The sequence below is a fragment of the Crocodylus porosus genome, unplaced genomic scaffold (genome assembly GCF_001723895.1).
Source record: "Crocodylus porosus isolate Cpor-Errol unplaced genomic scaffold, CroPor_comp1, whole genome shotgun sequence".
Lineage (NCBI taxonomy): Eukaryota > Metazoa > Chordata > Crocodylia > Crocodylidae > Crocodylus > Crocodylus porosus.
Window position 1 is genome coordinate 2,178,400 of NW_017728949.1, and position 11,081 is coordinate 2,189,480.

Consider the following 11,081-nt stretch of genomic DNA (forward strand, 5'->3'; position numbering starts at 1 on the left):
GCGGTGCGCACAGGACGAGCCATCAACAACAAAGCTGTCCCACTGCGCATGCGTGTCCTGAGAGCGCGTCACTCAGTATTTTCTTTCCGGCGCCACTCTACTCGCGGACAGGAAATGGCGTAGGTGGATGTTTCGCCCTTTGTGCGTGCGCACCAACGGCAAGGGAAGTGAGGGCAGTGGCCATTTCTGGTGTGGGCAGGTGCTCGGGCCTTCATTGCCGCCCCAGTGAGCTGCTTCGATGCCGGCCGAGAAGATGGCGGTGGACGGGCCCGAGCAGGTGAGGCCGTGCGGGGCCAAGCCGGACCGCGGGGGCCGCCGCGTCCTGCCCCCGAGGCCAGGGAGGAGCGGGCTGCTGCGGGGCCGGCCTCGCGGTGCTGAGTCAGGGCGGCCGGAGTGAGGGGTAGTACTGCGAGGCCCCCGGCCCGCCCCGTGCCAGTCCCACGGGGCTCCCGGGAAGACGTCCCGGTTATAGCGCTCGGGCCCCGGCAGCTGGCACGTTTATAGCGCGCTTGGGCCCGACAGACGTGTTACACTCGTAGAGCGCTCGGCACGCCCCGGCTGGCAGACGGGACAGTCATGGCACAATTCAGGGCACCCGGCCCTGCCTTCCCTTCCTGGTCAGTGGGGCTGAACAGCCCCACGTCCTCTCAGGGCAGCAGTGCTCAACCCCGTCCCCTCCCCGCCCAGATGCACTCATCCGGTCCAGCGCACCGGGCTGGCCTGTCCACGGGTCTGTCAATTTGGCTGCTGGGGAGCTGCGTTTAATACTGTCAGTGCCACCACTGCGCAGTGGGGAGCCCAGCAGGCCGCATGGTGCGACTCCGTGGGCCAGGGGTTGCACTGCCCTGATGTGATGGCAGTGATTGTCAGCTGGGTGCTGCGCCACCCTGGGGGGCCTTGGAATGTGGTCGGGGTACAACCAGGAGGCACTGTTAGGTGTGTGAAGGGGACTGACAAGATAAACCTGAAGATTTCCCATAGGAAACCGTGTCCTCCCTTTTGCGCTCTTTCTGAGCACTTTCCAGTAGAAAGATTGCTCAATTATTTGCCTGTTGCCAAAAATGGGTGAAAAGCAAGCTGGCGTTTTCCCAGGGGTGCCTGGAATCTAACAAGGTTGAGAACCACTGTGGCATATGATGCCTTCAAGCCTGGCTTGTTCAGCACTACATTTTGACAATGGGACGTGTCCCTGTGAGGATGTGTAGCCCCTTTGTGGCAGCAAACTCCATCCCCATGGCACTGAGACTGTTGATTGCCCCTGCCAGGGAATGGGGCCCTGGTGCCCTGCTCCAGCTGTCACTCTGTGAAGCCCTGAAGCTCCCTTTCCCCCAAGCCCCTGATGCTCCCTTCATCCTGCTTTTCCCCTTTTCCTCATCTTCCACCTTGCTCCAAACCCCTTCCCAGTTCAACTCTTCTTCCTGCCTTGCTTCCTCCCATGCTCCTGTGCCAGGGACAAAACGGTCCCCTGGAGGAGGTGCAGAGCACCCTGGTATTAATGGGCTCTGCTCTCTTCCCCTGCCCCATGGACATGCTGGCAGGCCATTGGGTCCTCACTTGGCCATAGGTGGGATGCCCTGATTGAAAGGGGGCGCCTGGGCATACAAGGAGCAGAGGAACAGTTGGGGGAGGGTTTCGGAGACTGTATCTGTCCCACGGGTGTGTTACTGTGTGGTGGGACCTGCCACCTCCAGGCACAGCTCTTTTTGGAACAAACCTCTCCGCTTCCTGCCATGAGTCTGGCCTTTTTCTGTCGGGCTGTCTGAGATGCTTTCCTGGGCTGACATGCATGTTCTGTCATGTTTTCTTGGCAGATGGAGATGGATGAAGGCAAAGGAGGGACAGGCCTCCGCCAGTACTACTTGTCAAAGATTGAGGAGCTGCAGGTGAGCTGCAGGGGTTGTGTTTTCACTAGGTCGTGTTTTCTGCAGCAGGGACCCTGCTGTCCCTCTGCTCTTTTTGTATAGCACTTCCAACTAGCCCAGCTCCTGCCCCTTTCCCCCCTGCCAGTGGGGCTGGAGGCTCAGGACCACTCCCTATCTCAATCCTGCCAGGATAGGATTGGAGTGCTGCTGGCCAGCAGCATCACCAGGAACCCCTCCCTGGGGGAGGAGTTTCCACTTAGCAATAACCCTTTGAAGTGAGCTGACCTGCTGTCCAGGAAGGTAGTCTAGTTCAGTGCAAAGCAGCACAACCTCAGGCTGTTGGGGTGGGTAGTAAGTGGCCAAATCCAAGGGCCCTAGCCAAGTGCCCATGAATTGTTTGGCAGAGGTGTCCCTGCCCCAATGATGTGACCTCCCAAAACCTCCAAAGCCAGTGGCTTGCACATGAAGGGCTGTGGCCTGCAAGTTAGGGTGAGTCCTTCCCAGCTGTTGTGCCAGGCTGGTTTCTAGGACAAGGCTCTGGCAAGAGCTGGGCAGAGAGTGCAAAAGCCATTGTGCTAGACCTGAGGAGTTTCCCCTTGAGAAGGACCTAGGGTGGGTAAAAATCAATGTTTTCATTGTTCTCCCAGATCCTGGTGTACACCTCTTATATACTTACAGGCTGCTGCCAAGTTCCCCCTGGGCCTTCCTTCTCCAGGCTGTAGAGTCCCATGTCCCTCAGCCTCTCTTTGTAAGGCTTACTGTCTTGGCCTTTGATTGTGCAATAACATCCTTGTTAACAGCAGTATATGGAGATGAGAGAGAACAGACCTGATTACTTACCCATCAGCCCTATTGTTTCTCTGCAGGTTTGTGTACGCAGAGTCAAGCCCTTGCCTCTCCCTAAAAGTGCAAATTTTCAAGAAGTAAAATGAATAGAAGATTGTTGGGGGTGGAGTAGATCTGGGCAAGGCAGAGGAGTCTGGAGATAAATGCAAGAAGGAAGGGGCAGTAGAAACAAAAGAGAAACATTTTGAGCAGAATATTCTAGAAGCCTTGAGGAATAAGTTTCTGAGTATAGCCTCTCCACTGATTTGAGATCTAGTGAGGTAATGGTATGGTAGAATGGTATGACCTATCGTGACAGCAGGCTTGCCAGGCTGCAAAAGAGACAAGGAATCAAAGATGAGAAGAAATCTAGAAGAAAGTGAAGAAAGCCCCAAGCTAATAACATGGCTGCAGACCTCATTTGATGTCCTCCTAATACAATGTGGCAAAAATATCCCCCAAATATCTATGATCTAGTGAATTGGAGATAGTTCACCTCCTAATGACTTCACAGGCACTTTTTGTAGAAAACAATAATTAAAATGAGGCTTCCTTCTCAGTGATTTAAGTCGATTTGATTTAAATCAAATCCACCCTGAGAAGGACCCCTTTAACTTCCTCTTTAATGTAGCAGGGCTCCTACATTGGCGAGGTGGTGAGAGCCATGGACAAAAAGAGGGTGCTATTTGTGCCCAGACTGGTCTCACACAGGCTTCTGCTGGCAGCTTCAGTTGACATATCATCTGAGCTGCTGTGCTCTAGTGGAGGCACTTGGGCAGGGCTGACCCTTGTGGGCTGGTAAGGGCTTATACCTTGTCCTTCCTCTCCAAAGCTGATTGTGAATGAGAAGAGCCAGAATCTCCGCCGTCTGCAAGCGCAAAGGAATGAACTGAATGCCAAAGGTATGGGTTTATTTGACCTTCCCCTTCCAGCTACTGGGGAGCTGCCTCCCACTTGATAATATTGAAAGTGGAATCCCTGGTGAACTGAGACCCAACACAGAGTTGTTGCGTGCTCTGTAGGTATGGACCCTCCCCGGCTGTCTTGGTCTGTTGGCATCCAAGCTTTGCGGCCTCTTTATTTCCACTGCAGCACAGATGCTCCCCTCCACCCCATAGACTGTCTTATCCAGCCACAAAGGAATGTGTTGGCTGAGGTTCTATGCTAGCCCACACTGGCAGCAGAGCATGGCTGCAGCTGGGTAGGCAGTAACAGTGGCTGGAGAACCCCTGCCCTGGAAGGCCTGTCCTCTGTATGGTCCCAGCTAAGAACCAGTGAAGCCCTGCCAGCCCTTCATACAGTATTAAAATCTCTTATTCCATTGCAGTGCGCCTGCTGCGGGAGGAGCTGCAGCTGCTACAGGAGCAGGGCTCCTACGTTGGCGAGGTGGTGAGAGCCATGGACAAAAAGAAAGTGCTTGTGAAGGTACAGAACTGGGATGCTGCTTCCTGGGGCTGATTGGTGCCTACTGCTGGCCTTGGGCCCCAGTGTAATTACATGGAGGCCTGGGTTCCTGGGGCAGGGGACTGCACTCTTGACCTACACACTGCTGTAGAGTGGGCCCAGCAGGGCACCATGGTCCTACAGCACAGCTGTTGGCTTTCCCTGGGCACATCTTAGGAAGCTGGTGGGCTTGCTCTGGGGAAACACATGACCACTGGGGTTCGCCTCCAGAAAGGGTCTGCAGGAGAAGGTGAGGCAGACTGGGGGATGCTGGTGCACTGCAAATCCAGTAGTAATGTAGTGGCTAGAGCAGCAAATCTGTCCCTCCATCCCATGGCAAGAAGAGCCATGGAGAAGAGGGTGACAGCTATCTGTGAGTGCTGACTCCCAGGGGAGAGGGAAGCTCCTCAAGGTGGCCTGTGGAGGTATAGCTTGGAAGAACAGGATGAAACTAAGGGGTTGGCTCAGATTTCTGATAACTTCCTACCAGAGGGTTCTCCTAAACTGAGAAATCATCTCCTGGGAGCAGGGCTGGAGGCCTGAGGGTTGGGAGGTCACCATGAGATGGGAAAGGTGTTAGAAAATGGGTATCCAGGAGCAGGGCTCCTCGGAGCTTCACGGGGCCTTGCTGCAGTCATCCGTCTGGCATCAGACTGCAAAGTCCCCAAAGAAAGGTCAGACCAGGACATCCTGAGAGCTGTCTTAGTTATGATCAACCTCTGCCCCTAGAGCTGCCTTGCAGGTTGTGGTTGTGTGGGAAGAGCCCGTGAGTGGGCAGTGAAGGCCTGTACCTGGACTAATCTTGCCCTGAACTTGCTAAAAATCTTTGTCTTTTGGGTCCCACCCTAGGGCCTTGCCCTTTGGGGAGGAAACTGCCCAGAGGCCTCAGCTGCACTCAGCCAGTGACTCATCTGTTTCAGGTCCACCCAGAAGGGAAATTTGTGGTAGACGTTGATAAAAACATCGACATCAATGATGTAAGTATTGAGACCTGCATGATGGGAGCCCTGCAGGTCTGGGGTTGTATGGCACGGCAGCAGCCACTCTCCTTTGTACTGCAGTCCCTAACCTGCCAGCATGCTGCACAGGAGGCTGCGCCCTTCTTATGCACTTCATGCAGCTCTGTTTGCTGCAGCCCCATCCAGCAGCTTGCTGGGGGGGTGGGTTCTGCTTTTAGGCCTTAGCTCCTGTCCTCTTCTCCAAAGGTGACCCCCAACTGCCGCGTGGCACTGCGGAATGACAGCTACACGCTCCACAAGATTCTGCCTAACAAGGTGGACCCCCTTGTGTCCCTCATGATGGTCGAGAAGGTCCCTGATTCCACCTATGAGATGATCGGAGGCTTGGACAAGCAGATCAAGGAAATCAAGGAAGTGATTGAGCTGCCTGTCAAGCATCCAGAGCTTTTTGAGGCCCTGGGAATTGCCCAGCCCAAGGCAAGTGCTGTTCATGCAGGAATTGTGGGCAGGTTCTGGGTCCCCTGTGTTCCCCAGGTGTCAGTGTGTGTGCAGTGCCAGCTGTGGAGGAAGCAGGGAGTTCTGCTTACTGGGGGCTGCCTTCCAAAACTGAGCAGTGATGATGTGGCCCTGCCTCTCCTCAGCCACCCATGTGTGGCTAACCAGGCTTCTGGGCTAGACTGGGAAGGGGCAAGGGAACAGTAGGAGCACTGCAGCCTCTTAGTCCTCTGCACTGTGCACAGTAGACTGCCTGCCAATCCATGATTCCTTCTGCCCCAGAGAAGGAGGCTTATTCCAGTTGCTTGCTTGAGAGCTGCTGATCCAGGATGAGATCGATGGGGTTGTCAGCATCTGCAGCTTGGGGCAGCAAGGCTACCCCCACCACACACACTCCCACTCATGTGACATAAGCTGGGCTCTCTAGCCATGCCCTGCTCTAAGAGGCAGGGAGCAGGATATGAGGCCTTGGGAACCCATATCAAAAAGGAGGTGGGTTTCATGCACAAGGTACTGAGTGCCCCTGAGCGTCTGCACGGACGCTGGCATGTGCATTATGGGGCACCAGGGCCTTTCCCTGCAACAGTGGTACCAGCGGAAGTGATGGCCAGAAACCCTAGGCTCCCCACAGTGAGACAGCCCGTCACCTCTGCCCTGGGAACCTGGGATGGGCTTATGCTGGCTGCTGCAGCAAGGGCAGTGCCAAGAGGGACAGTGGTATGTGCTCTTGCCTCACCTCTTACGTGGCCAGTAACTCCTCAGTGAAGCGTGCGGCTGCTCTGTTCCTTCTGCTGCTGTCTGCCCCGAGGGGTCAGTTCAGTGTGGCTGAGTAAGCCTTGCTGGAGGGGCAGGGAGGGGATGTTGCCATGCAGAGCCCTGCCCCTGGGCCATGAGCAGTACCCGTCTGCAGGCACAAGAATCACTGACAGCTTTTCAGGGGTCCCTCTCACCTGGCAGCACATGGAGAGCTCCACTGGGACAGCTCTGGTTGCTTCACTTTGCTCCCTTATTTATTTGCAGTGGCCATGGTGCACTGCAGGTGAAGCACCCTGCCCTGCCCGAACCTGGGTGCTTTTAAGTTAGTTGTCCACTAGGTGGCACCAAGTGCTGTCATCTGTGCCTGCACCCCAAGCCATGCCACTAGACTTGCTGCTCCTGCCTAGAGGGAGAGCACCCTCTGACCACCCGATGATGGCTGTTGCAGGGCGTGTTGCTGTATGGCCCTCCTGGCACTGGAAAGACCTTGCTTGCCCGGGCTGTAGCTCACCACACTGACTGCACCTTCATCCGTGTCTCAGGCTCCGAGCTGGTACAGAAGTTCATCGGCGAGGGTAGGTGTGAAGGAAGGCAGGGTGACTGCAGTGGGGAGGAGGTTGCAGTAGGGACAGAGACAAAGTCAACACCTAAGAGCATGTCCATGCTAGGCCCTGGCAAGTACATGAGCTCTGGCACTGCATGGCCTCCTTGGGGCTTGTGTTGCCATTCCACTGAGCCAAGTGAGCCCATGATCATATGCATGATTGTGGCTCATTTGAATGCCTCCCACAAGGGCCTGTGCCTAGCTAATGGATGGAAAGATAGTATCCTTGTCCCTCGTACTGCAGTGAGTACTCCCTAGATTGGGCTCACTGGCTGGCTTCGTTGTAAAGGGTGCTACTGATGCTGGCCAGGAGCTCTCTAGGTTCATAGCGCCATCCCTTAGAGCAGGGGTTCTCAATCCCTGGGCCGTGGGTCGGCTGCTGGACCAGAAGTGGCTGTGGACCGGCAAACCACAGCTGCTTCTGCAGGGCCTGCAGCAGTACAGAATTTGGCCCAGATCCCCCCCAGGGATGGGGGTATTCTTACCTGTCTTCCAGACCAATTCTGGCCATGGTCAGCTGTGACTGCTGAGCCGTGGTTTGCCAGGCTGCAGCATAAAAACTTTGGGAATCCCTGCCTTGGAGTATCTGCTACCTAGCCATGTCCTGTCCTGGTGCAGAGTGTTGAGGGGCCTCTCTCGTCCCCAGGTGCACGCATGGTGCGGGAGCTCTTTGTGATGGCCAGAGAGCACGCTCCTTCCATCATCTTCATGGATGAGATCGACTCCATTGGCTCCTCTCGCCTGGAAGGTGGCTCTGGGGGTGACAGCGAGGTGCAGCGCACCATGCTGGAGCTCCTTAACCAGCTTGATGGCTTCGAAGCCACCAAGAACATCAAAGTGAGTGACAGGGCAGCACTGGGGAGGGAGGGAGGCTCTCAGCATCTCTGCCACTGTGTGATGTTGGGCAAGTTGCTTCCCCTGGCTGCACTTCAGCTCCCCAGCCTGTGCCAGAGGCAAGTACAGGCTTCCATTTCCCTTTCCAATTCCCATTAATTTGCTCAGGATGAGTAGGAAACAGGATGCATCCTGACTGGGTGTGAACTGAGGGTAGTGATGACTAAGTGGCACCAGGGGCCTGATATAGCTGGTTCGCAGGATGAGGCTCCCAGGTAGAGGTCAAGTTAGGACCCTGGCAGCATCAGTAACCACTTCTTCCCTTGTAGGTCATTATGGCCACTAACCGGATAGACATCCTGGACTCTGCACTGCTGCGCCCTGGCCGCATTGACAGGAAGATTGAGTTCCCTCCTCCAAATGAAGAGGTAAGGTGGAGCTGGCCCTGGGAGGCAGACACAATGCAACTGATTGCAGCCTCATTCCCTTTGTTCCTAGGGCCAGGCCTATTGGTTTTCCTCCATCCGGGGCCTGGGGCCCTGTCAGCCTGCAGCTGGGGCTTTCCTCTAGGGGCTGTGGACAAGGCCTGTGGTCAGCTTCTGTAGTGTCAACCCTGAAGGGTGTCTGGGGAAGCCCTCAAGCTAGAGTCCAGCTGAGTGACTGGGCTGGCCTGATGGCCATGCTCTCTGGAGCAGTCCATGCCCCTGCTGGCCCTCACCCATGGCTGGGCCCTCTTTCCCACAGGCTCGCCTAGACATTCTGAAGATCCACTCTCGGAAAATGAACCTAACGCGGGGTATAAACCTCCGTAAAATTGCAGAGCTGATGCCCGGAGCCTCTGGTGCTGAGGTGAAGGTGAGTGCAGCAGGGCCAGAGTTGTCTGGAGTGGGGAAAGGGCTTGACACAGGCATTGGTTGGGATGGGCACATCGAGTGGAGCAGCAGTTTCTCCTGAATGCACAGGGTCTCCCTGAGCTCCTTGCAATGAGAATGTTACCAGCCTGACTCCTGCAGCAGGTTTGGTTTGAACCCTGCTATCAAGTTTTGAGTTAACCTCTCAAGTCAGGAAGTGCCTGTAGCCGGGGGATGTCCATCAGATGCATGGGATATGTCACCAGCTGACAATCCAGCTGAGAGCCATTCTGCTCAGGACAACTAGCTGCAGTGTGGGTGAAGACAGCAGCTGCAGGGAACAGTACAGAACAGGGAGTGATTCTCTCTTGTCCTTTTGCAGGGTGTGTGCACAGAAGCTGGTATGTATGCACTGAGGGAGAGAAGGGTGCATGTTACACAGGAAGACTTTGAAATGGCTGTAGCCAAGGTAAGCCCCTCCTATTGTTCCTTCCTGTGTGGCTTTGCTAGGCCAGTGTCAGACTGCTTTGAAAGAACAGAACATACAAGTCTGTGATGCAGTAAGAACTCAACCTATAGCCAGTTGGCACCTCATGGGCGGCTTACTGCTGACCCATTTTATTAAAACAATCCAGTGTTGGATGGACACGTGCACGTGCACACAGCTACCCCTTCCCCCTCTCCCCATCTCTGAAAGGTGGTGGCAGTTTATAGGTGGATGACAACATTGATTGGGTTCCTGTAAAATTGTCAGAGATCAAGACTGTTCTCCTTGCAGGGAAAGGAGAGGAGCAAGAGGGAACACGCACTCAAAGGAAGCCGATAAACATGCCCCATTGCATGGAGGCAGTAGTGTTAATGTACCTGCATGCTGGGCTAGAATAGGGACACCCACAATGAAATGACTACAGCAAGCCTTAGAGAAGTGTCTTCGCATTAGAGGTCCACTGATACATTGATCCAATATTGGACTGGCATCGATACAAAGAAAAATTTCTGTATCGTAAATCTGCCTAATGCAGATTAGGTTTTTTGGTTGTTTTTGTTTGGTTGGGTTTTCTTTTTAATTTGTCCAATAAATGCCCATCCGTGTGCCCTGGCTGGTCAGCCCTAACCCCATTCCCTCCCTCACTGCTGGGGCCTTGATCTGCCCCTTAATCAACTGAATGCTGCTCTCCAAGCTGAAGAGCTGTGTATCAGAAGTCGAATTAGTATCTGTCCATATGCCCCCTTTTTATCAACTATTGCTGTTGGCCCCAAAAATCTCTATCTGTGCACCCCTACTTCACACTATGCCATTACCCCACAGGCTGTTAAGATGTCAGCTAGGTAGTCATACCCAGAGCTCTAGCCTTTTTGCTTCAGCCCATGAGCTAGCATTTGGGAATGGGACATGAAAGTGCCCAAATGGTCTAACAGGGCTCCAGGTTCAGTTGGATAATGCTACTCATCTCCCAAGTAGAGATTGGGTCCACAGAGCTGCAACTTCTCTGTGAAATGTGAGAACAGGTGAAGCCTTGTGGGATAACTTGGTTCCTTGCTCTAAAGTCCATCTGCTTCCCTGGCTTTGAACGCGTGGAGGCAGTAAAAAGGCTCATTGGATTGTGATGTGTAGGTAGTGTAGCCCAAATCATGAGAGCTACTGCAGCAAGGAATGCACAAGCTCCAGGGAAAGAGGCCTGTCTTCTCATGTAGCTAAAGGGAGTGTGACCTCCCTTAGTAAGCTTGGAGACAACCAGTGAGATCTAACCTTTGCCTCCTTGCTCCCAGGTGATGCAGAAGGACAGCGAAAAGAACATGTCTATCAAAAAGCTGTGGAAGTGAAGAGGACTGAGCCCTGTTGGCCCAAAGGTGTTGTTGCTGCTTTCCTGGTTTGTTTCTTGCTCAATTTCATTAATAAACCTCTGTGGTGTCCAAGTTGTACGTTGCAGACTGTAGAAGGTAACTAACTAGCAAGGATTAGGATTACAGTAGGACACTGATCCTGTCAGCAAGAAACCTCCCTTGTAGGCTTAAATTACACCCATGTGACAGTTCTTGGTAACTTTGGAACACACCAGCACGGTCCATTTGCTAACTGACATCTGTGGTTGAGGAAAGAAGTGGCTGGTCACAGGCTTTTCCCCTTGGTAGTGATGGTACCTCAATTTTGTTTTGTTTCAATTTTTCTAGTTGTTTCCACACGTGCCTAGGGAACACACAACAGTGCTAACATTTTGAAGCCTGCCACACAAACAGGCCCTGGGCAGGATTGGCTGCAGGCCCCAAAGTGCTGACTAAGTCTTATCCAAAGGATGTTATGGCACCCTCAGGCCTGCACAGGAGCTTGGAGGACTGACTCCTGTTGCAAGCCAGCAGGGTTACAGATCAGAACAGCCTGCTGCTTGCACTGGCTCTTCTGCCTGCAGGACACTGCTAGGTTCTTATTCAAGGAAGTAGTTGTACTCCTCAC

At 53.9% G+C, this 11,081-nt stretch overlaps 1 protein-coding gene across 1 annotated transcript; it reads left to right on the forward strand.

Moving 5' to 3' along the window:
* Window positions 1-135: 135 nt before the first annotated feature.
* Window positions 136-10,552, forward strand: PSMC5 (proteasome 26S subunit, ATPase 5). The gene is made up of 12 exons (XM_019553814.1): window positions 136-277; window positions 1,812-1,883; window positions 3,520-3,589; window positions 4,015-4,112; window positions 5,051-5,107; window positions 5,336-5,566; window positions 6,789-6,915; window positions 7,591-7,781; window positions 8,108-8,206; window positions 8,523-8,633; window positions 9,012-9,098; window positions 10,400-10,552. Exons 1-12 carry the CDS (start codon window positions 239-241, stop codon window positions 10,451-10,453), a joined length of 1,236 nt encoding a protein of 411 aa, XP_019409359.1. The 5' UTR covers window positions 136-238; the 3' UTR covers window positions 10,454-10,552.
* The last annotated feature ends 529 nt before the right edge of the window (window positions 10,553-11,081 follow it).

Coding starts and splice junctions, on each gene's coding strand:
- PSMC5 (XM_019553814.1), top strand. CDS start 239: ATGCCGGCCGAGAAGATGGCGGTGGACGGGCCCGAGCAG. Junction 1,884..3,519: donor CAAAGATTGAGGAGCTGCAG/GTGAGCTGCAGG, acceptor TCCTCTCCAAAG/CTGATTGTGAATGAGAAGAG. Junction 8,634..9,011: donor CCTCTGGTGCTGAGGTGAAG/GTGAGTGCAGCA, acceptor GTCCTTTTGCAG/GGTGTGTGCACAGAAGCTGG.